Source organism: Staurois parvus, unplaced genomic scaffold (assembly GCF_062004578.1).
Source record: "Staurois parvus isolate SC_StPar_1 unplaced genomic scaffold, SC_StPar_1.0 ptg000682l, whole genome shotgun sequence".
Taxonomy (NCBI): domain Eukaryota; kingdom Metazoa; phylum Chordata; class Amphibia; order Anura; family Ranidae; genus Staurois; species Staurois parvus.
Window position 1 is genome coordinate 9,283,370 of NW_028318478.1, and position 26,742 is coordinate 9,310,111.

The 26,742-nt window shown below is 40.6% G+C and overlaps 1 protein-coding gene across 1 annotated transcript in view; it reads right to left on the minus strand.

The window, feature by feature from the left end:
• The window catches only part of ENTREP2 (endosomal transmembrane epsin interactor 2), a 1,018,721-nt gene that overhangs the window by 302,823 nt on the left and 689,156 nt on the right, over window positions 1-26,742 (minus strand). Inside the window, exon 4 of the mRNA XM_089652451.1 lies at window positions 19,289-19,420. Coding sequence (XP_089508577.1) covers window positions 19,289-19,420 — 132 coding nt within the window. The remainder of the gene's footprint in view (window positions 1-19,288; window positions 19,421-26,742) is intronic.

Below are 26,742 nucleotides of genomic sequence, written 5' to 3' on the forward strand. Positions count from 1 at the left end.
AAGGCGATTTTCAATGGCAAGCCTCCTGTGTATAGTCTAACAAGTATATGTGAGGTGTAGACATGGATAGATGTAGCACAGCAAGCGGGACTAGACACAATCATGTAATCAGAGTACCTGCCACAGCAACCTCTATGTGTGTTCCCAGTAAAGCCTGTGCAAGCCTGCACAGCTTATATGACCTAGATATTAACACTGGGTCACCAATACTCACTGTGTGATCGGACCGACTAGGTCCTGTCAGGCAAACCGCGGCTTGTGATCCCGATGGTACAGACCATGTTCTGTGGAGACTCCGCTGGTCTTACCATACTCCATAGAGGAAAGCACTGTGACCATGCATGGGTATAGTGTCCAGTTCAGACCAATAATGAAGCCATGTAGTGTGTGAGTGGCATGCAGGGAATGGAGGGAGAGGACATGAGACCACACTGACACGTTTCATCCTGCCTACTCGCGGAACTTCTTAAGGGGCCTCGCAGTAACATCTGTGTATGAAGTTGCACAGATGTTTCCAAGCCTAACAAAGTTATACTGATTGGCGGCTTTGAAATTGCACTGAAGTTGCACCCATGAGAGCGGGGGTTAAATAAGCTAAATACATTCCAGGTGGATTAAAACAAAATTGGAGGAATTCAACAAATCCCTAACAACACTTCTTTTGGAGGCCCTTTAAAATGGCCAGCTCCAGATTCAAAAATCCCTGCCACCCATTTCAGTAGCATTACCAGCACATGTGGCAGATTCAGGTAGTTAACCATAGGCTTCAAATACAATGATGATGTCACCTACCTTTGCACACTGGGCTGGGAAATTGCTGGCAGCCAAGCTGATGCAAAAATGCCCTTAGGTCCATGCCCCCTGCACTGACCCTCTGTGCTAAAAGCCTTCTGTGTGTACAGCCCCCCCCCCAATACTTACCTGAGCCCGATCTTGATCCAGTGATGTGCACAAGAGCAGTTACTCTCCCAGCTCTCTCCATCCTCATTAGCTCAGAGACAGCAGCCAATCACAGCTAGTGAGGAGACAGCAAGGGCAGGGGTTGAGCCTGACAGGGAAACCCAAAACTCATGGGTTTCAGTAACATTTTGACTGCTGAAGCCAGATTGAAAAGTAGATGCGTTTATTATACAAGCATGTAGCTAGAACTACATACAGGGAGAGCAAAACAATACAGTGTTGGATTCAAAGTAATTCTCTGTCTTGGAAAACTAATACAATTTATATGTCCTAAGATGGGTGGTAGCTAGCTACCTAATCATTCTTTGAAGTTCCATCTGTGTCTTTGGTGGAGTTCATTGAAATGTAAATGAAAATTCACACAAGCATGTTACTTCCCAATGCTTCTTTAGATAGCAATCTTCCCACCTGGAGGTGTAAATAGCATCCTAACACAAGAAATACAGCTGTTACACAATAAGACTTCTAATAACAAAATATACATTCAATATATATCCACTTAATCAAAACTCAATGTTTGATATATAAAATGGCTGTTCCATTTTCCCTCACAAGCCACACTCTCTGTGTCAATGGACACACAGAACGGTGCTAGGGAGTGAGCATGCATGAATGCCCCCATAGCAAACAGCTTGCTATGGGGACACTCAGCAGGGGGAGGAGTCAGAAGCACCTACAGGGGAAAAGAGAAGAAAAGGATCGGGGCTGCTCTGTGCAAAACCAATGCACAGAGCAGGTAAATTTAACATATTTTGTTATTAAAAAAAAAAACCTTTAGTATCACTTTTACCTAATGGGCTGATAGTTCACATGTTGCTTCATGTCTATAGCCCAATCCTGCCAACAATAACTGAAAGAAAGTGCAACCTTACACCAGCATCGGGCTGGATGAGCGGTGTCCCATACTTCTGAAATGCAGTCGCTAGATTGATGAAACAAAACTAACTAAAAGGTGATAACAACAGTTTTTTTTTCTTTGCGAAACATACATTGTTGTTATAGTTCGCAAACAGCAGGACTTCCAGCTACTTTGACTTACAAAAGAGTCTTGCAACTTCACTCAGAAGCCTTTTGTGCATTCTCACCTCAATCCTGCAGTTCTGAATTTACCTAAAAAAAAAATTACTTTGATTCTGTCCTCTCTAGCTGTGCTGGCAGAATAAAGAGGTTTCTACACCTACCTACTATTTCATCATGCTTACAACTCAGTTCTGATAGCTTCCAGCTAAGGTACATATCTTGATATGGATGCAATCAAAATCTCGACTTTCTGCACAGTGCTGTTAAAAACTACTCACCCCTTACAGTTTTCTGATTATCTGTCTCATCTGGTAGACAGATTACACAGCAGAAAGGCAGCTGAAGAGGTCCACCATAAAACAATAAGAGAGATATTTTGTCAATCACAACTTGCCTTGAGATGACTAGTTTCAAGGGATACTTAGCAGGAAGAAAGCTTTTAGCATTTCAGGCTTTTGTTAAAAGAACTTTTAAAGTGCTCACTGACCAGCAGGTTCCAATTAATGTACTCTACTAGACTAGACGAGATTTTAATGATATATTTTCCGGAATGGTAGTCTTACAAAAAATACCTTTTTGTGGCACTCTAGGCAATTAAAGACATTTATAAATATGCTGCTGCATATAGTATCAACCGATTTTAAAATGTTTTGTCACAGTTGTGTTCCATTTACAGATTCTGTATAATGACATGGACTAGATACACTAATGATGTCACTGACATTTTGTTTTCTTTTTTTTTCTTTGATGTAATTAATATGTATTTGTTTACTTCAGATGTGATGTATTACAGTATATTTCCTGAAGAAGCCTGAAATGGGCGAAACATGTTGAGATTACTGCACCTGGACAATGTACAATGATTAACAGCTATACTGTGAATTCTACCATTCAGAAATGTCTTTCATGGTTAATGATTTTATGGAATTTTAGTTTTCTAGTATGGATTAAATAAAAAGATGTTATATTTTAATTTCTGTTGCAGATTCAGTTAATGCCACTAGAGATGAGCGAATTATTCAAAAATTCGATTCGGCTGATTCGCCGAATTTCAGGAAGAAATTCGATTCGATGCGAATTTATTCGCTACAAAGTTAACTTATAAAAAGGGTTTCTAGGCTTCAGAGAGCCTTTAAATTAGTGCAGAACACTGTACCTTTAATTTAAATGCCCTTGGAGATGAGGAAGGAGAAGGAGAAGGATGAGAAAAGGAGAAGGATGAGAAGAAGGAGAAGGAGAAGGATGAGAAGAAGGAGAAGGATGAGAAGAAGGAGAAGGAGAAGGAGGAGAAGGAGAAGGATAAGGAGAAGGATGAGAAGATGGAGAAGGAGAAGGATGAGAAGAAGGAGAAGGATGAGAAGAAGGAGAAGGAGAAGGATGAGGAGAAGGATGAGAAGAAGGAGAAGGAGAAGGATGAGAAGAAGGAGAAGGAGAAGGATGAGAAGATGGAGAAGGAGAAGGATGAGAAGAAGGAGAAGGAGAAGGATGAGAAGAAGGAGAAGGAGAAGGATGAGAAGAAGGAGAAGGAGAAGGATGAGAAGAAGGAGAAGGATGAGAAGAAGGAGAAGGAGAAGGATGAGAAGAAGGAGAAGGAGAAGGATGAGAAGAAGGAGAAGGATGAGAAGAAGAAGGAGAAGGATGAGAAGAAGGAGAAGGAGAAGGATGAGAAGATGGAGAAGGAGAAGGATGAGAAGAAGGAGAAGGAGAAGGATGAGAAGAAGGAGAAGGAGAAGGATGAGATGAAGGAGAAGGATGAGAAGAAGGAGAAGGATGAGAAGAAGGAGAAGGAGAAGGATGAGAAGGAGAAGGATGAGAAGAAGGAGAAGGATGAGAAGAAGGATGAGAAGAAGGATGAGAAGAAGGAGAAGGATGAGAAGGATGAGAAGAAGGAGAAGGATGAGAAGAAGGATGAGAAGAAGGAGAAGGATGAGAAGAAGGAGAAGGATGAGAAGAAGGATGAGAAGAAGGAGAAGGATGAGAAGAAGGATGAGAAGAAGGAGAAGGATGAGAAGAAGGATGAGAAGAAGGAGAAGGATGAGAAGAAGGAGAAGGAGAAGGATGAGAAGAAGGAGAAGGATGAGAAGAAGGAGAAGGATGAGAAGAAGGAGAAGGAGAAGGATGAGAAGAAGGAGAAGGATGAGAAGAAGGAGAAGGATGAGAAGAAGGATGAGAAGAAGGAGAAGGATGAGAAGAAGGATGAGAAGAAGGAGAAGGATGAGAAGAAGGATGAGAAGAAGGAGAAGGATGAGAAGAAGGAGAAGGATGAGAAGAAGGAGAAGGAGAAGGATGAGAAGAAGGAGAAGGAGAAGGATGAGAAGAAGGAGAAGGAGAAGGATGAGAAGAAGGAGAAGGAGAAGGATGAGAAGAAGGAGAAGGATGAGAAGAAGGAGAAGGAGAAGGATGAGAAGAAGGAGAAGGATGAGAAGAAGGAGAAGGATGAGAAGAAGGAGAAGGAGAAGGATGAGAAGAAGGAGAAGGAGAAAGATGAGAAGAAGGAGAAGGAGAAGGATGAGAAGAAGGAGAAGGAGAAGGATGAGAAGAAGGAGAAGGAGAAGGATGAGAAGAAGGATGAGAAGAAGGAGAAGGAGAAGGAGAAGGATGAGAAGAAGGAGAAGGATGAGAAGAAGGAGAAGGATGAGAAGGATGAGAAGAAGGAGAAGGATGAGAAGAAGAAGGATGAGAAGAAGGAGAAGGATGAGAAGAAGAAGGATGAGAAGAAGAAGAAGAAGGATGAGAAGAAGAAGAAGGATGAGAAGAAGGAGAAGGATGAGAAGAAGGAGAAGGATGAGAAGAAGAAGGATGAGAAGAAGAAGAAGGATGAGAAGAAGGAGAATTCCAAGCCGGCAAAAAGTGTATCTGCAGAGCTCCGCTATTTCTTAGGCTATTTCTGACAGTTCTGGGACATTCACTCCATACAGCGGTTGAAACATTGTATCTATTTGTTTCCATAAATGGATCCATTTATGGAAACAAATAGATACAATGTTTCAACCGCTGTATGGAGGGAATGTCCCAGAACTGTCAGAAATAGCCTATTTCTGACAGTTCTGGGACATTCCCTCCATACAGCGGTTGAAACATTGTATCTATTTGTTTCCATAAATGGATCCATTTATGGAAACAAATAGATACAATGTTTCAACCGCTGTATGGAGGGAATGTCCCAGAACTGTCAGAAATAGGCTATTTCTGACAGTTCTGGGACATTCACTGAGAAGAAGGAGAAGGAGAAGGATGAGAAGATGGAGAAGGAGAAGGATGAGAAGAAGGAGAAGGAGAAGGATGAGAAGAAGGAGAAGGAGAAGGATGAGAAGAAGGAGAAGGAGAAGGATGAGAAGAAGGAGAAGGATGAGAAGAAGGAGAAGGAGAAGGATGAGAAGAAGGAGAAGGAGAAGGATGAGAAGAAGGAGAAGGATGAGAAGAAGGAGAAGGAGAAGGATGAGAAGAAGGAGAAGGAGAAGGATGAGAAGATGGAGAAGGAGAAGGATGAGAAGAAGGAGAAGGAGAAGGATGAGAAGAAGGAGAAGGAGAAGGATGAGATGAAGGAGAAGGATGAGAAGAAGGAGAAGGATGAGAAGAAGGAGAAGGAGAAGGATGAGAAGGAGAAGGATGAGAAGAAGGAGAAGGATGAGAAGAAGGATGAGAAGAAGGATGAGAAGAAGGAGAAGGATGAGAAGGATGAGAAGAAGGAGAAGGATGAGAAGAAGGATGAGAAGAAGGAGAAGGATGAGAAGAAGGAGAAGGATGAGAAGAAGGAGAAGGATGAGAAGAAGGATGAGAAGAAGGAGAAGGATGAGAAGAAGGATGAGAAGGAGAAGGATGAGAAGAAGGAGAAGGATGAGAAGAAGGAGAAGGATGAGAAGAAGGAGAAGGAGAAGGATGAGAAGAAGGAGAAGGATGAGAAGAAGGAGAAGGATGAGAAGAAGGAGAAGGAGAAGGATGAGAAGAAGGAGAAGGATGAGAAGAAGGATGAGAAGAAGGAGAAGGATGAGAAGAAGGATGAGAAGAAGGAGAAGGATGAGAAGAAGGAGAAGGAGAAGGATGAGAAGAAGGAGAAGGATGAGAAGAAGGAGAAGGAGAAGGATGAGAAGAAGGAGAAGGAGAAGGATGAGAAGAAGGAGAAGGAGAAGGATGAGAAGAAGGAGAAGGAGAAGGATGAGAAGAAGGAGAAGGATGAGAAGAAGGAGAAGGTCTCCCAAAAGTACTGTATAAATTTCAGATGATTCCCATTAATCTCCCAGAGTTGTATTTTAAGACAATTAAGCGAATGGTAACTAAATATATATGGAAAAATAAAAAACCTAGGATATCATATGATGTGTTAAGCAGAAATAAAGAAAAAGGGGGGTTGGGATTACCGGACTTTAAAAGATACCATAGGGCAGTCATTCTAGCAAGAATTTTTGACTGGATACATAATTCAAAGAGTAAACATTGGGTCACGATTGAAAACACACTTAGTAGAAAGGATCTGGGTAGGAGTGTATGGGTGTCACCACAGTTTAGAGAATTAGAGGAGAGCACGAGTATATACACGAGGATTGTAATAAGGGAGTGGGATAAAATGCACAAACAGAGGAAATGGGACTTCAATTCACTGTTGATGTCACTAAGAAATTCAGAGTTTTTTCCCCCAGGTAAAGAGGAAATTTCAGGTAGATGGATTATGAAGGAAGATACTCAGCTGAGAGATGTAATGAAGGGGGTACACTTAAGAACACTGGAGGATTTGAAAAGGGAAGAGGGAAGGATTTTCACTAGGATAGATATATGGAGATACAATCAATTGAAACAATTTGTGGAGAAATTGACGAAGCCCCTTAGAACTAGGAAAGAGTGGAATGAATTTGAGAAATACTTAGAAGATAGAGGTGATGGGAAACACAGCACTGCTAAAGCATATAAAGCTCTCACGGACTTAGATAGTAAGTTTAAATTAAAATATATAGAAAAATGGGAAAAGGATCTAGGAGTGGAGTGGGAAGAGCACACACAGAGGAAAATATTTAGAATGGTACACGAAAATATTAGCATGCGTGAGGTAGAAATGAATTTTAAATGTTTGACAAGGTGGTATCTAACACCGGTGATAGAGCACAAGATGAGTGAGGAGAAGCAACCTTGGTGTTGGCGAGGGTGTGGAGGGTTGGGTACGATGTATCACATATGGTGGGAATGCTCAAAAATACAAGTATATTGGGAAAAAATTATAAATCAAATCACGAATATCACTGGAATGGAGATAGGATTGGATCCTGAAACCTGTCTTTTTCACAACTCAAAATTACCTGGAAATAAATATAGAGAACTGAGTATATTGTGCTACTTAAATGCAGCAAAAAGTCTGATTCCTAAGTTCTGGGGTAAAGTTGAAGCACCGAGGGAAGAGGACTGGATAAATAGAGTGGACCAGATTGCTAGACTGGAAAAACTTTATTATATACAGGAAGATAGGATGGTGACATATCATATGAAATGGGAGAAATGGGAGGAGTTCAAAGGGAAGGTAAAGGAAGGTACTGAGTAAGTAAGCATAAAGAAAAGGGTAAGAGAGGACAAAAAGAAAGGAAGGAAAAAGGGGAAGTGACAGGGAGAGAGAGAAAATATAGGAATTGGCCTTTCTTTCTTTCCTTTTCCTTTTCCAGGCCTCGGTTTCCAGAGGATATGAGATACAAGTAGATCAGATAGATGTCAGGGGTATTTTGAAGCGGGGTGGGAGGTGGGAGGGTTAAAAGGAAGGGAGTCATGGGGAGAAAATGATTTGAAATTAGTGTTTTATGAGATTTTGTAATGTTATATTTTACACTATGGAAATGTGTATTGTCTTACTTGAAAAATGAATAAATATTTAAATAAAAAAAAAAAAAAAAAAAAAGAGAAGAAGGAGAAGGAGAAGGATGAGAAGATGGAGAAGGATGAGAAGAAGGAGATGGATGAGAAGAAGGAGAAGGATGAGAAGAAGGAGAAGGAGAAGGATGAGAAGAAGGAGAAGGAGAAAGATGAGAAGAAGGAGAAGGAGAAGGATGAGAAGAAGGAGAAGGAGAAGGATGAGAAGAAGGAGAAGGAGAAGGAGAAGGATGAGAAGAAGGAGAAGGATGAGAAGAAGGAGAAGGATGAGAAGGATGAGAAGAAGGAGAAGGATGAGAAGAAGAAGGATGAGAAGAAGGAGAAGGATGAGAAGAAGAAGGATGAGAAGAAGAAGAAGAAGGATGAGAAGAAGAAGAAGGATGAGAAGAAGGAGAAGGATGAGAAGAAGGAGAAGGATGAGAAGAAGAAGGATGAGAAGAAGAAGAAGGATGAGAAGAAGGAGAATTCCAAGCCGGCAAAAAGTGTATCTGCAGAGCTCCGCTATTTCTTAGGCTATTTCTGACAGTTCTGGGACATTCACTCCATACAGCGGTTGAAACATTGTATCTATTTGTTTCCATAAATGGATCCATTTATGGAAACAAATAGATACAATGTTTCAACCGCTGTATGGAGGGAATGTCCCAGAACTGTCAGAAATAGCCTATTTCTGACAGTTCTGGGACATTCCCTCCATACAGCGGTTGAAACATTGTATCTATTTGTTTCCATAAATGGATCCATTTATGGAAACAAATAGATACAATGTTTCAACCGCTGTATGGAGGGAATGTCCCAGAACTGTCAGAAATAGGCTATTTCTGACAGTTCTGGGACATTCACTCCATACAGCGGTTGAAACATTGTATCTATTTGTTTCCATAAATGGATCCATTTATGGAAACAAATAGATACAATGTTTCAACCGCTGTATGGAGTGAATGTCCCAGAACTGTCAGAAATAGCCTATTTCTGACAGTTCTGTGACATTCACTCCATACAGCGGTTTCAACCGCTGTATGGAGGGAATGTCCCAGAACTGTCAGAAATAGGCTATTTCTGACAGTTCTGGGACATTCACTCCATACAGCGGTTGAAACATTGTATCTATTTGTTTCCATAAATGGATCCATTTATGGAAACAAATAGATACAATGTTTAAACTGCTGTATGGAGTGAATGTCACAGAACTGTCAGAAATAGCGGAGCTCTGCAGATACACTTAGCGGAGCTCTGCAGATACACTTTTTGCCGGCTTGGAATTATTCTTATTTTCATCCTACTTCTTCTTCTTCTTCTTCTTCATCCTCATCCTCATCCTCTTCTTCTTCTGAGGATGAGGATGAGGATGAAGAAGAAGAAGAAGAAGTAGGATGAAAATAAGATTAATTCCAAGCCGGCAAAAAGTGTATCTGCAGAGCACCTCTAAGTGTATCTGCAGAATAGAGGAGCTCTGCAGATACACTTTTTGCCGGCTTGGAATTATTCTTATTTTCATCCTACTTCTTCTTCTCCTTCTTCATCCTCATCCTCAGAAGAAGAAGAAGAGGATGAGGATGAAGAGGAAGAAGAAGAAGAAGTAGGATGAAAATAAGAATAATTCCAAGCCGGCAAAAAGTGTATCTGCAGAGCTCCTCTATTCTGCAGATACACTTAGAGGAGCTCTGCAGATACACTTTTTGCCGGCTTGGAATTATTCTTATTTTCATCCTACTTCTTATTCTTCTTCTTCCTCATCCTCATCCTCTTCTTCTTCTTCTGAGGATGAGGATGAGGATGAAGAAGAAGAAGAAGAAGAAGAAGTATGATGAAAATAAGATTAATTCCAAGCCGGCAAAAAGTGTATCTGCAGAGCTCCTCTAAGTGTATCTGCAGAATAGAGGAGCTCTGCAGATACACTTTTTGCCGGCTTGGAATTATTCTCATCCTCATCCTCTTCTTCTTCTGAGGATGAGGATGAAGAAGAAGAAGAAGTAGGATGAAAATAAGAATAATTCCAAGCCGGCAAAAAGTGTATCTGCAGAGCTCCTCTATTCTGCAGATACACTTAGAGGAGCTCTGCAGATACACTTTTTGCCGGCTTGGAATTATTCTTATTTTCATCCTACTTCTTCTTCTTCTTCTTCTTCATCCTCATCCTCTTCTTCTTCTTCTGAGGATGAGGATGAAGAAGAAGAAGAAGAAGAAGAAGTAGGATGAAAATAAGAATTCCAAACCGGCAAAAAGTGTATCTGCAGAGTTCCTCTATTTCTGACAGTTCTCTGACAGCTCCTTCACATGTACAGCGGTTGAAACATCTGTTTCCGAATAAAAACATCTGTATCCTAAATGGAAACAAATAGATACAATGTTTCAACCGCTGTACATGTGTTCCTTCTGTCAGAGAACTGTCAGAAATAGCGGAGCTCTCTGCAGGGACACTTTTGCCGGCTGATCGGGAAAAATCCGATTCGCGCACCCGAAGTAGGCAAATATTCGGATTCGACGCGAATCAAATTTTTCCTGAAATTCGTATCGAATTCCGGTTCGCCTGGTTCGATTCGCTCATCTCTAAATGCCACCTTAAAAATCCCAGCTACTTTGGAGCTTTCTTTTTTCTTGTTACTGGCATTTCAGTTTATTCAGTCATGAACAGTAAGCCTAGGTTCACACTGATGTCGTGCGAGTTGAATCCATTTTGCAGTGTGATTTCAGGAGCAGCTCCTGTGCAAGTTGGTACTGGAATCACCTAGAGTCCACAGATGCAGTTTCCATTCAAGTTTATGGAGCTCCAAATTGCACCCCACTAAACTTGCATAGGATCCTTTTTCAAATTGCATCAGGTTCACACTGCATATACAGTATGTGAGCAACCTGCATGGAAACTCATGTTTTTTCACTTGTCATGTGATTCCATGCCTTTTGGAATGCATCAAAAATCACATCAGTGTGAACCAGGACTAAAATACATAGGGGTCAATTCACTAAGAGTTAAATAATGTTTTGAAAAATGCAGTAAAATAACCAAGGTGGTAATGAAATTTCAGACATGCAATTCACTGAGAAATTTTCATTAAATAACTCATGCAGTAAAGAGTCCGTAATGCATTCGTAATGCGATAATTAGCGCATATTACTGTCCCACTGTACAACATATTTTCCGGTGGGCGGTCCCATCACTTCTTACTGACACATTCTTTAGTTTGGGAGAAATTTAGAAGTGAGTTAACACTGACATTGCACATGCATTGCATATGTTAACACTAGTAGACCTAACGGCAGACTTAGCCAGCCCCCACCAAATATTCCCTTCTCAAATTGCTCATACAGCTGTAACTGCTGTAGAATATGTGCATCATGCACAGATCCTGGAAAACCTGTGACCACATCACAGATTAACAACTGGGCATCGCAAACCACTTGGATATTCATGGAATCATATCTCTTTCTATTGCAGTATACTGTATATGCTCCTTGTGACTGGGTGGGAATAAGGGGACATGTTACATAGTTAGTCTGGCTGAAAAAAGACAAAAGTCCATCCAGTTCAACCATTTTAAAAAAAAGGTTATAATCCTATACCCACAGTTGATCCAGAAGAAGGCAAAAAACCCCCCAGCAAAGCATGACCCGATTTGCTCCTCCAGGGGGGAAAAATTCCTTTCTGATCCCCCAAGTGGCAATCGGACATTCCCTGGATCAACTTTACCTATAAATGTTAGTATCCAGTTATATTCTGTATATCTAAGAAAGAATCCAGGTCTTTTTTTAAAGCAATCCACTGAGCTGGCCAGAACCAGCTCTTGAGGGAGTCTATTCCACATTTTCACAGCTCTCACTGTGAAGAAATCTTTCCGTGTTTGGAGATTAAATTACTTTTCCTCCAGACGTAAAGAGTGCCCCATTTTCCTCTGTGGTGACCTCAGGGTGAATAGCTCTACACACTGAATTCACTATATAAACCACTGATGTATTTATACATGTTGATCATATCCCCCCGATATTGCACCCATTACATTGGGGATAGATGCCATGGCATAAAATCTATTTCTGATTTGATCCCATTTTTGGTGTGATGATGGCATATATATGTACATAGCCAATAAATCGATTAAATAATCTTGCGCGCTTCAATAGATAACAACTACACATCTATTAAATCACCCCAGTGTTACCGTATTTTTCGCTCCATAAGACGCACTTTTTTCCCCCCAAAAAAGGGGGGAAAATGTCAGTGCGTCTTATGGAGCGAATATAAAGCGGCCGGTCCAGTATTTTTGCGACCACCATGTCAGAATAACGGGCTGGCCGCTCAGCTGTTGTCTCCTGCAGGGCCTTACCCATTCCTCGCTCCAGCACTGCACAGTCTTCCCGCGCTGGCTTCTGTTGCAGCCGGGTGCCCACTGCGCATGTGCTGCGCTTTGTGAATGATCCGGTGTCTTCTGGGACACATGACAGGTCCCAGAAGGCGCCGGGCCATTCACAAAGCGCAGCGCTTCTCGCGCATGCGCAGTGGGTACCCGGCTGTCACAGAAGCCGGCCCAGGAAGAAGAGGGAAGGACAACTCCACGGAAGTGGGAGCGGGTACCTGTCAAATTCAGGTACCCGCTCCCCCTCCCTCCCCAAAGGTCAGTAGTCTCTGGTCATTCCCTGCACTGTCTGCAGTCTCTGGTCATTCCCTGCACTGTCTGCAGTCTCTGGTCATTCCCTGCACTGTCTGCAGTCTCTGGTCATTCCCTGCACTGTCTGCAGTCTCTGGTCATTCCCTGCACTGTCTGCAGTCTCTGGTTATTCCCTGCACTGTGTCCGCAGTCTCTGACCATCTCCTGTACTGTGTCCGCAGTCTCTGGTCATCTCCTGTATTATGTCCACAGTCTCTGGTCATCTCCTGTGCTGTGTCCGCAGTCTCTGGTCATCTCCTGTACCATGTCCGCAGTCTCTGACCATCTCCTGTAGTATGTCTGCAGTCTCTGGTCATCTCCTGTATTATGTCCGCAGTCTCTGGTCGGCTCCTGTATTATGTCCGCAGTCTCTGGTCATCTCCTGTATTATGTCCGCAGTCTCTGGTCATCTCCTGTGCTGTGTCCGCAGTCTCTGGTCATCTCCTGTACTATGTCCGCAGTCTCTGACCATCTCCTGTATTATGTCCGCAGTCTCTGGTCATCTCCTGTATTATGTCCGCAGTCTCTGGTCATCTCCTGTATTATGTCCGCAGTCTCTGGTCATCTCCTGCACTGTATCCGCAGTCTCTGGTCATCCCCTGCACTGTGTCCGCAGTCTCTGGTCATCCCCTGAACTGTGTCCGCAGTCTCTGGTCATCCCCTGCACTGTGTCCGCAGTCTCTGGTCATCTCCTGCACTGTGTCCGCAGTCTCTGGTCATCTCCTGCACTGTGTCCGCAGTCTCTGGTCATCTCCTGCACTGTGTCCGCAGTCTCTGGTCATCCCCTGTACTGTGTCCGCAGTCTCTGGTCATCTTCTGTATTATGTCCGCAGTCTCTGGTCATCCCCTGCACTGTGTCTGCAGTCTCTGGTCATCCCATGCACTGTGTCCGCAGTCTCTGGTCATCTCCTGCACTGTGTCTGCAGTCTCTGGTCATCTCCTGCACTGTGTCCGCAGTCTCTGGTCATCTCCTGCACTGTGTCCGCAGTCTCTGGTCATCCCCTGTACTGTGTCCGCAGTCTCTGGTCATCTCCTGTACTGTGTCCGCAGTCTCTGGTCATCTCCTGTACTGTGTCTGCAGTCCATTGGTTCAGAATATTTTTTTTTCTTGTTTTTCGCCTCTAAAACCTAGGTGCGTCTTATGGTCTTATGGAGCGAAAAATACGGTATATTAAATACATAACCAAAAACGAATTTGTTTTTTTCAAAATAAGTAGCTGCTAATACACCCAAACCTTATCTCATATCAGGAATAGCTTATAAATACAATAATAAGTGCAGCGGTACAATATAATAAATTACAAAATTGTAAATTACAAAAATACAAGTGTGTGAAAAGTTCATATATCCTCATTGAAATGCTTCCAGCCTTCTTTCCTTATGTAAACACCAAGTTCTCCAAATCATCAACTTGCATATACTCCGCCACCAGATGTCTGCTCACCTCCATCAGTGTGACCTCACATATTATTATGTTTGGTCTAACTGCGCTTTTTGTCCCAGTATGGACACTGATGATTAGCTTGCTGGACCCCAGCTATTACTCATAATTTCTCTGGAATTTACCTCCATCCATCATATCACCTCATAAATAAAAGACTTCGCAAAGTGCGTAAACTTTAAAACATTTTAATATCCATAAGCAAATAAAATACGCACTCGCATGTGAAGGGTGCCGATAGCACCAAGTGTAATCAGCTTCTACTGTCAATATATGCCCAAGATCCATGGACCTGTGCCATGGATAATCCAAAATGGTTGTACCAGTACAGTGGGTAAATCACAATCGCAATAATTACCGCAGTGTCACTCCATAAACACCACTATTGACGCTACCACTGCTGGCTTCGTGGAGCATTGGGGCATCATCCAAAGCCCGTCCTGACGTGTTTCATCACTCATCATGTGACTCTCTCAAGGGGAATGTAATTCTCAATTAATTCTCTAATTATGTCAAACTCAAACACTTCCATGAATGAGCTGTACACTCTCTCCAACTAGACTCCAACATCCTCAGAGGATAATTAAATACTGCCTGTGATACAGCCAGCAACACCCTGGTGATAATTATTGCACCTTTTTTACTTCCTTTTGAATTTATGAATTGACCCTAACAGGTTATTGCATGCTTTTTTGTGATATTTACCAACACATTTACAGTGAGGAACAGACGTATTTGAACTTGAACTGCGATTTTGCAAGTTCTCCCACTTAGAAATCATGGAGGGGTCTGAAATTCACATTGCAGGTACATTCCCCCTCTGAGAGACAGAATTTAAAAAAAAATTCAGGAAATCCCATTGTATGATTTTTAAAGAATTTATTTGTTTTGCACTGCTGAACATAAGTATTTGAACACCTGAGAAAATCAGTGTTAATATTTGGTGCAGAAGCCTTTGTTTGCAATTACAGAGGTCAAATGTTTCCTGTAGTTCTTGACCAGGTTTGCACACACTGCAACAGTGATTTTGGCCCACTCCTCCACACAGATCTCCTCTAGATCTGTCAGGTTTCGGGGCTGTTGCTGAGCAACACAGAGTTTCAGCTCCCTCCAAAGATGTTCTATTGGATTTAGGTCTGGAGACTGGCTAGGCCACTCCAGAACCTTGATATGCTTCTTATGGAGCCACTCCTTGGTTATCCTGGCTGTGTGCTTTGGGTCGTTGTCATGTTGGAAGACCCAGCCACGACCCATCTTCAATGCTCTGACTGAGGGAAGGAGGTTGTTGCTCAAAATCTCACAATAAATGGCCCCATTCATCCTCTCCTTAATACAGTGCAGTCGTCCTGTCCCCTTCGCAGAAAAGCACCCCCAAAGCATAATGTTACCATCCCCATGCTTCACAGTAGGGATGGTGTTCTTGGGATGCAACTCATCCTTCTTTTTCCTCCAAACACGAAGAGTGAAGTTTAGACCAAAAAGTTCTACTTTGGTCTCATCTGACCACATGACTTTCTCCCATGCCTCCTCTGGATCATCCAGATGGTCATTGGCAAACTCCAGACGGGCCTGGACATGTGATGACTTGAGCAGGGGAACCTTCCGTGCAATGCATGATTTGAAACCATGACGGCGTAGTGTTCTACCAACAGTGACCTTTGAAACTGTGGTTCCAGCTCTCTTCATGTCATTGACCAGCTCCTCCCTTGTAGTTCTGGGCTGATTCCTCACCTTACTTATTATCAGTGATACCCCACGAGGTGAGATCTTGCATGGAGCCCCAGTCCGAGGGAGACTGACAGTCGTCTTTAGCCTCTTCCATTTTCTAACAATTGCTACAACAGTTGATCTATTTTCACCAAGCTGCTTGGCAATTGCCCTGTAGCCCTTTCCAGCCTTGTGGAGGTCCACAATTTTGTCTCTGGTGTCTTTTGACAGCTCTTTGGTCTTGCCCATGGTAGTAGTTGGCGTCTGACTGACTGTGGGGTGGACAGGTATCTCAAAGAGCTCAGACAGGTGCTACTAAGTTAGATTAATCAGTGGAGTGGAGTAGAGGAGGACTTTTTAAAGGCACAGTAACAGGTCTTTGAGAGACAGAATTCTTGCTGTTTCTTAGGTGTTCAAATACTTATGTTCAGCAGTGCAAGACAAATAAATTCTTTAAAAATCATACAATGTCATTTCCTGAATTTAAATTCTGTCTCTCAGAGTGGGAATGCACCTACAATGTGAATTTCAGACCCCTCCATGATTTCTAAGTGGGAGAACTTGCAAGATCGCAGGGTGTTCAAATACTTCTGTTCCTCACTGTATACATTTAAATTAAACACTGCATAATTGTTTTTTGGGGGGTTTTTCTGTGACCTGAGCTATTTTTTTTACCACAGGCGCTATTTTATGCAAATGAGTTACATGACCATATTATTGCTTGCTGTAACCTTTAGTGAATTGACCCCATAGATCCACCTGAAGGCCACTCCTCTCTTATGAGCTTTACCCAGAAAGACTTAATGAGAGACATCTCCTCTGTGCAAAACACATCAGAGGGGAATTACCTTCAGACAGAACTATGTCTGTTGCCCTTCATGGCTGAATAAACTGAGATGCTAAGGAAACCATTGGAATGCAACCTTTTTGTGTGCATTATATGTATATGTGGGGTGGACTGGCTTCCGACATCAGCATTCACCATCTGCAGTGAGAAGCTTCTAGTAAGCTGGTCTTCCTGAGATCTTCCAATATGAACTAGAGGTCATTGGGCTGAAGCTGGATAGACATGTTAGAACATGTTATTACAATCTCCTTCAGATTTTCCATTAATTATTTAGTGCAAGGGTATACCCTATAAGACATAATTTGCACAATTTGTTTAGGTACATATGCTAATCAAAGTTTTCGGTAAATCTAAAGGACATTGCACAGATATTGCTCCATTACTTATGAAGCTTTAATCTTTAGGGAAATGTGAATTAAAATGGTATAGGGGGAATACACTGTGTACAACCACTGACCAGATGATTCCTCTACCTTGATGCTGGATGTAGGAGTTCAAATTCTAGAGATGGAAACCACAAGTTCAAATGTTCTGGTTGAGTTCCAATTGCTGAATATTGCTCTTCACATAAAGAAATGCCCTTGAGAGGCTATATTGGATAAATAAGGCTTTATCTTTCACATACATGTTTGTCAGCAGACTGAACAATAAAATCCTAGCAGCAAAGCACTATTGATATCAACCTTGTGATGGACAAAAATAATTGGCTCTTCATGAGTGAAACATCGATCGATATTCATTTTTACTTGAAAAGAAACATTCTATTACAGTTGCACAATATCTCCCATTGAACTCTAGCTGTATTTTCTATGTTTTGTACACATCTTGTGTAGGCTATTTTATGAAGTCTAAGTTTAAAACGTTGGCTTAATAGTTCTATTTTGTTTCTTCTCCTTGTCAAATATTTTACGTTGTATAAACCTTTATGAACTCACTGTCTTGTTAGTTTCAGCTGCACTGACCCAATCATCACTGCTGTTGCTGATCTATTAGCAAAACTGGAAGATTCAATTACATATCACAGTCCTCAAAGGAAATGTGTTAGGAATGAACTATGGGAGCTGCCAAAACTGACTTGCTTTAAAGGTGCAAATTTTTGGACTTTCCGCAGTGATTGCCTGCATGCTTATTGTAGTAAAGCCAATTGATTATGATGGCTCTGCAAACAGTATACGTTCACATTTTTATACCCCGATGGCTCCACTTCAAACAATCACTTACATCAAGTTCCATCAAAAACCTGGCATAATTTGGTTACTACTAGTCAGGAAATGATGAAGAGATGATGAAATGATGTTGAGGCCCATCTTTCAAAGTGTATTTCCACCCTAATAATAGTTAAGCTCCATATAGAACACCATTGTTTTAAATCTTGTTTTGTGTAACTTTAAACCCCAACATCAGCTGAGGCTTAAATATTCATCTGTTCAGATTTAAAGGACAAAGAAAACTAAGACGAACTGGCAGCCTTGCAAATCTGGGAAACAGATGCCTGATGCTGAAAAAACCACGAAGCACCAACTTATCTAATGGAGTGTGCTTTGAATGGGAAAGGAGGAACCTTGCCTTTGAGGTAAAAAACTTGAATGATGAGCAATAGTGTAACAAGAAGCAGGCTGTCTCCTACAGGGACTTCAAGAAATAACAAAGAGTAGAACTGTCAAAAGGGAGCTGTAGCTGAGAGATACATTCTAATACCATGTACTACATCCAGACAATCTACAGAAATCTTCTTAGTATGCTTACAAGCAGGACATAGAGATGGTAGAACAATGTTCTAGGTATAGTGAAAGGAAGAAACCATCTCAGGCCCTGGACCTCAAAACAACCTTGTCTTTGAGAGAGGATGTCTGTTCTCCTAAGCACTCTAGTGACAAACTGTAGCATGCTGAAAGTGTGAGGAGCTACACTGGGATGTTCTTACACCTTTGCTTTGCCAGTGTCCAATTCTCCTGAAGGTGTCAGTATAACCTGCTATTTCAGAATACTATTCTGTGTTCTGTGTTCCCACGTTTTGTGGTGGTGATTACAATCAACTTCTAAGCAAAGGCTATGTCAAGGTGGGTGGTAACACAGACACTTATAGCTGGTAAGCAAACAAACTGCAGACTGAGAGTAAAAGCAGGTATCATCCACCCATCTCTGTGCTGTAATCACTGCCTTGGGCTTCATGCATGTGACCAAAAGAGGGTGCACAGCATGCATGGATTGTAAATAACTGGCGTAACAGAGCCACAGGTGGAGCGTACAGCCTCCCACTGCAGTGAATGAATGCTACTACATTATATGAGGCTTTATACCAACGCTTGTATAAACACACGCATGTGTACTAAGTGTACAACCCTGGATGCAGATGTGTGACTTTGTGACAGACAGTGTGTCATGAGTTCTACCTGCCTACTATTACCCCTTTATGGCTGCCTGACAGCAAAAAGGTGGGCTTTAAAACCCACTGGACGGCTAATGTTTATGTGCAGAAAGCATGCTCTCTGCACAATCTCAACACAAAGAGTGAGCTGTCAAAGACAGCTCTTGGTCAAGACTAAAGATCAGTAGCCAGTGGGACCGGATTTTATCACTGATCTGCTCCACCCTTCAGGAGCTCCAAACTGTTTAAAGGGATGCTGAATGGGCAAGAAAGGACTAAGGTTAATTCATATTTAAGTAATGACCAAGCAATACACACAGGCTTTGATGTTCTATAGCCTACACTGGAGAAATAGCTCACAGCTATCCACAGTGTGCAAATGACGTTTGTCTGACGTTTAGAGGAAAGGGAACAAGAATTATTTGAATTACAGTTATGTTAGAAAGTATTTTGCTTACCTTAAGTGTCAGTCTCACAGCACTGCACTCCTGCAAAGGGTTGAGTTTTAAGGTTTCTCCAGGGTTGCTGCAGCCTGATGTCTGATGCTGCATTTCACAGCAAACACACACTCCATCACTATTGATGTTTATCTAACAAAAGAAGAAGTCAAGATTTAATGTGTATTCAGAATGAAGTTAAAGAAAATACCTTTAGAAAACAATAAAACTAGTAACGTCATCAAGGAAACATGGTACTTTTACTGAAGTCAAACTACATATGTCTCCAATAATCTCATGAGGCTAAATTGATCAGACTTCTTACACAGCTTCTGGGACAGCTAAACCACTTGTGACATGATGCTACAACCCCTCAAGCTTTAGCCCCTGTTCACACCTGAATGTTTTTCTGCTCATTCCTCATGTTAGACTATGCTCAACATAAAAAATCCCAATTCTTTCTAATTGTCCCTGTTCACACTGTTATGCACATTTGTCTGTGCTCTGCACCCTTCATTTAAGAAAGTGCATGAACTTTTTTTTAAGCATATTCAGGCATTTGTTTGTCACACAGACTTCAATAAGAGCAACTGTAAGCTTATGAAGCTTACAGGAAATTAGTTGCAGTATGTATGCTCTTTTAAAGCCCAAAAATGCTCCTTGGATTTTGGGCCTCTCTATGCAACTAGGCTGTGAAAAAGTCTTACACATGTGGTATCCTCAGACTCAGTAGACAATGAAGAACGTGTTTTGGGATGTAATTGTAAGTATTTCTATGCTATGCATGAGGTAAACCACAATACCTCTTACTAAATACCTTGTGCTGTCTACTTTCCAAAAGTACAATGGGGGAGGGGGGTATTTGAACTTTCCTGGCATTTTAGAGTCTCAAGTAATTAGACATACATCAGGACTGGTCAATAAAAAAATAAATATATATATATATATATATATATATATATATATTAGCAGAAAAAAGAAAAACTTTTTTTCCCCAAAAACTACCATTTATTTAACAAACGTAAAAACCTCAAAAAAAATTTCATTTGGGCACAATGTTGCATGACTAAGTAATTGTCATTCAAAATGTGACATCTCTGAAATCTAAAAAATGGCTTGGGCAGAAAGGGGGGTGAAACAGTCAGGTCTTGAAAAGGGTAAAATGTACACACCCCACCTTACTGCATAACCAATATCCTACATAACATCAAACAGTAAATACATTCTAATGGGTGCAGTGCTATATCAACCTAAGAACTTTAAAGTGCAATATAACCAAATAAAGTGCAAAGTGAATGAATATGGTACAGAAAAGAGTGTAAAGTGCAATGAAATGGCACAGCACAAAAAGTGCACAGGTGGAGACTGTATCATATAATCAATATGATTAAACCAATTGAAGTCATGTCTGGGTGTTCAGTACAAATAAACAAGTGATAACTTCCAGTCCAAAAACACACTCCTTGTGTATGTGTACAGCGATTCAACCAAACCTCTGATAACAGTGTTATTTATGTGAACCATCAGTACATCCTCAGTGCTCAGTGCTACTTCACCCTTAATGGGTAAACTTTCACTTTTTGCGGTGGATCTTTTTTAGTAAGGTCATGCAACGCTTTACCCACCATGGGGTTAACAGACAGCAAGGATCCAGATCGGTTTTATTATACCTCTCAGGTTGTGCAGCTCAAAAGAAAAGATAAACACATACCATAGTGCTTTCTATATAAAAAACAACTTTTATTACAACATAATTTTTCAACTGTTTTGCATATAGTAGAGATAGGTTAAGATGCCCATAGATGAAACAATATTTGGCTTGTTCAGCAAGGACTGGCTGAATTTCAATCCATCTATGGCCATTCTTGCTCAATAGAAGTCGAACAGGACTGTTGGAAACTGTTGTTGAACAGTGGCTGCAGCCAATGAACTACAGCTGCTGATCAATGTATTATGATAGCAAGGATGTCCCGCTGCCAGAATACAATGGCACAGCGAGAGGATTCCTCCATCCACCTTGCATGTGTGGATGGGGGGGGACGGGGTTGTTTTTTTTTCTCTTTTATTAAATTTTATTACAATACATAAATCAGCCATATATTATTTATCACAACATATACATTCACTTTAACCCCATTCCCGGCCCCCCTAATCCCTCCGCTCCCAATATTTTTTTTTTCCGATCAGCCCATTGGTTATAAAAAAAAGAAGCATCTATGGAAAGCCTTAGATCTTCTGTGAGGTTTATACTGCAGTCTGCCAGTGCACATAAAGACCATGGGTTGGGCAACAGCTCAATAAACCATCTCATCTTTTTCTTGTTTGGTGTTGTGCATATAACGAGGACCTTATATTTAAATAGTATTATTATAATCAAAGGGTAAAACTTTCACAAACGGATTTGATCAATCTGGTGTTTATAGGGTAGCATGATGAACACAAGTATTTGTATACATTGGCTTAATTCTATATTCTGGACAAATAAAATTGAACAATGCAGCATACATCTATATTATAATTGTTTCCACTGTATTGGTTATCTTTTTCAGAATAGATAGGTAATCGTGCAGTAAAACCAGCATTAGATCACTATTTGAAATATCAGCTAACACGAGACACAACACAGTACATAATTATATATCTCTGGACATCTGTTTACTATTATCCAGAAAGAAATATTATAAACGCACTATATAAAAGAAAAATAGGAACAATGTACCTTTAAATGCATCAGGTTTAGAATATGAAATCAACTTTGTACAGAAGTACCTGGACTATTATCATAGCTGGAACTATTCAGTAAACTTAATATGTAATGCTGGGTCACTGGCCCCTCCTGGGGATGACAAAAATAGACTCAGGTGCTAAAAAAACATGTGCAGGCTGAGAATTCACACTTTGAAATGTGTGTTCTCTGCTACATTGAGGCAGTTTTAGCTGCAGAACTGATGTGTAATAGTTAATGGTACACTAAAAAAATCAATATGTTCTTCCGTACTTCACTTGTTATTACACGTGGAGCTCAAAAACAGAAAAAGGTAAAATGTTATATGCAACAAATTTTATAGTTTTATAATACAAAATGTAAAAAAAGTTAAAATGGATTTCACATTAGTGAAATAATGGATTGCTGTCTTAATTGTATAAAAAAATGATCAGACAGCTGTACAATCCATTTAACACCATTACCAATGCTTCAAATCAGTTAAAAACATCCCAATAATGTAATTATTTGCCAAAACTATACCAATTTAACCTATTTGGGTAAGACCTAATATTTCAGTAATAGAGCAAATGCTTAGTAAAATAGCTCTTATCATAAATGGTTTATATTATATCAATATTAAGTGTATGAATTTACAAACAATCAGAAAATGATTTTGGTTAAAACATTATGAAACAAATTTAATGCATTGTACACTTTCAAATGTCTTGTTTTAACTAGGAGTTTGTGCAGTTATATCCCCTGTGCTGTTTGTTTGCCTTATCTTGTAATGATGAGCTTACATGATGTGGCTGCAGTTTGTGATGTCCTGGTTGATTAATTCCCCTATATCAATGGTTTGGTGACATTTTGTCAAAGGGACAAGGCAATTTCCTGATATGGGTCACACAGCATCCAATGCATGTGTTCAAATCTGCTATGTGTCACATCACAAATGTGGGACTGCTAATGTAATACAAAACATTTTCTGTGTTAGATCTAATTACTTGTAACTAGCTCTCACCTGTACCAGCACTGGACTGTAAACTCCTGGGATTGTGGGATATTTGGTTTCCTCAAAAGAAGTGTCAATTCTCATGCATTAACTTGTGCACTGCCATGTAGCATGCCTCTTGTTTCTACACAAACAGAAACTTCTGACACATGAATGTGAAGATTTATACTACTATAGGCTGTATGGGATTTTCCTGGCACCCAATATAATTTTAAAACAAATAATATATATATAAAAATAGCTGATTATATATTTATTGCAGAAGATAAAATTAAATATCAAAACATACACTGTAGGCTTAGACCATAAGGGAACAGGACCTCATATATTTTTTGCAATAGGCCTCAAGAACAAAAAACATTCATAATTAAAAGCCACAGAAACCCCCCCAATGTACCAACAAAAAACAGAATACTGCAAGAAATTGTAGCCATCCAATCAACACCCAAAACATCCTAGGTATTTACTACTGTGTAAGGACAAATAACAGAAGATAACTGGTGTGATCAGAGGCTACTTGTATGCCAACATTCAAAAAAATAGTTTATCCAACAAATTGTACCATGGGTTTTCCCGGTACCAAATATAATTCAAAAACAAACAATATTCATATATAAATCAGTTTATTACATATTTATTAAAGAACATAAAACCATATCTCAAAGCATACACGGTTAGCCCATAGGTATACAGTTGCAAGAAAAAGTATGTGAACCCCTTGGGATTACATGGAGTTTTGCATGAATTGGGCATAAAATGTGCTCTGAACGTCATCTAAGCCACAACAATAGAAGAACACAGTCTGCTGAACATAATACTACACAAACATTAGATGTTGCCATGGTTTAATTGCATATAACATGTAAACATTCACAGTGCAGGGAGGAAAAAGTATGTGAAGCCCTAGCTTAATGACTTCTCCCAGAGCTAATTGGAGCCAGGAGTGAGCCAACCTTGACTCCAATCAGTGTGATGATATTGGATGTGTTGCTGACAGCTGTCCTGCCCTTAAAAAACACACACCTGTTTTGGGTTTACTGGTTTCAAGAAGCACTGTCTGATGTGAACCATGCCTCGCAGAAAAGAGCTCTCAGAAGACCTACGATCAAGAATTGTTGACTTGCATGAAGCTGGAAAGGGTTACAAAAGTATCTCCAAAAGCCTTGATGTTCATGTGTCCACGGTAAGACAGACTGTCTACAAATGGAGAAAGTTTAGCACTGTTGCTACTCTCCCTAGGCGTGGTCGTCCTGTAAAAATGACTGCAAGAGCACAGCACAGAATGCTGCATGAGGTAAAGAAGAATCCCAGAGTGTCAGCTAAAGACCTACAGAAATCTCTGGCACATGCTAACATTTTTATTGACACATCTACAATAAGGAAAACATGAAACAAGAATGGAGTACATGGGAGGACACCACGGAGGAAGCCATTGCTGTCCAAAAAGAATATTGCAGCACGTTTGAAGTTTGCAAAAGAGCACCTGGATGTTCCACAGCACTACTGGCAAAATATACTGTGGACAGATGAAACCAAGATTGAGTTGTTTGGGAAGAACACACAACACTATGTGTGGAGAAAAAAAGGCACAGCACACCAACATCAAAACCTCATCCCCACTGTAAAACATGGCGGAGGGAGCATCATGGTTTGGGGCTGCTTTGCTGCCTCAGGGCCTGGACAGATTGTTGTCATTGATGGGAAAATGAATTCCAGAGTTTATCAAGACATTTTGCAGGAAAACGTACGACCATCTGTCCGCTAACTGAAGCTCTGCAGAGGATGGGTGATGCAACAGGACAATGACCCAAAGCATACAAGTAATTCAACAAAACAATGGCTGCAACAGCACAGAATACGCCTTCTGGAGTGGCCCAGTCAGAGTCCTGACCTCAACCCGATTGAAATGCTGTGGCATGACCTTAAGAGAGCGATTCACACCAGACATCCCAAGAATATTGCTACACTGAAACAGTTTTGTAAAGAGGAGTGGTCCAAAATTACTCCAGATCGTTGTGCAGGTCTGATCTGCAACTACAGGAAACGTTTGGTTGAGGTTATTGCTGCCAAAGGAGGGTCAACCAGTTATTAAGTCCAAAGGTTCACATACTTTTTCCTCCCTGCACTGTGAATGTTTACATGTTATGTGCAATTAAACCATGGCAACAGCTAATGTTTGTGTAGTATTATGTTCAGCAGACTGTGTTCTTCTATTGTTGTGACTTAGATGACGTTCAGAGCACATTTTATGCCCAATTCATGCAAAACTCCACGTAATCCCAAGGGGTTCACATACTTTTTCTTGCAACTGTATATGGAGTACTACAGCGTTTGTTTTGAAATATGGTTTTACGTTCTGCAATAAAGATGTAAAATACATATACAGTATATATATATATATATATATATATATATATATATATATATATATATAATGTGTTTGGAGATGGGAAAGTCCCAAACACCCATGATACAATTGGCTGGATTAACTTTCTTGGGTTGCTGTCCCCCAAGTAGCGTCCAATCACACCAGTTATCTTCTAGGTGCACACCATGCAAACTAATGAAATTACATGATCAAAGCACATCTTATGCAGGTGAGAAACACAAGGTGCAGGTAGAAAAGTTTATAATGCCTTTAATGCAAATGGCATGAATGTTGCTTAATTTCATAGTTTCTGAATATTTTTACTGTATATAGAAGATGGGAGATGAGTATAACTACTTTAACAAATCAAAGACAGATTAATACATTCTGGGTGGACTTCACCAATATAATTAATTTGTAAATAATGTTTGATTTGACCTTTTATGTGCCATAAATCAAGTATGAAAGCAAGAGTACATTGTGAATTGCACTATTTTTTTTCATGTAATAGAATGTTCAGTATTACATCCATAAAAGCCTGAATAGTATCCAAAACACATTAGAAAAACTACAAGTTGTATTTACATTAAGAGTGTAGATTGTGAGCAGAAAAATATAGCTGTCATGGGAATATGCCCTGCCTAGTGTGTGTCTCTATTTTTGGGCGGGATTTTGTGTGCTTCTTTAAGAGTTTCATAGAGCACCATCAAATAATTTTTTTCCTAGCAGGTTAACAAATTATACACTGAAAGCATACATACTGTATGCCCAATGTACAGAAATGTGATTATTTCCAGCATTGTTCCACAGAAGACTGTGCATTTGGTGCAGACACAGAATGAAGACAGAACATAGTAAATATTCAGCTTCCAGTCAGTCGTAGTTTGAATATGCCACAGATTTTTAAGTGACATAATTTACTGAAGTGCTGTATGTTTAATCATGACTGACAGTTTTCATTAGCAGCTGGGGTTTAAAAATAATTTGGCATTCTGTACAGGCACACAGCTTTAGTGCAGGCTTCTTAAAGATGATTTCTGCCTGCAGAAATTAATACTCATCAGCCTTAGAAAGCACATAGAGTGTTTCTTAGTATTCTAGATGTGTACTTGGCATAATACACAGCTTAAAGTTTGCTTGTTTGATATTTATGGTGCACTCATACTGGCAGTTTTAACCATGCCGGGCACAGTTCAACCTCTTGGTCTGGGTAATATGTGTAGTGTGAGTGCTCTGTACCATGCTGGGAGTGGTTGAGTGTACACTGCCTGGAACCACTTGAAGAGGTGGTCCCGGGCAAAGGTTTACTTGTGGTCTGGAATGGTTCACTTCAGTGTGAGTAGATACAGTACATTGAGGGGGCGTTGTCACACTAAAACAGAAAGTGT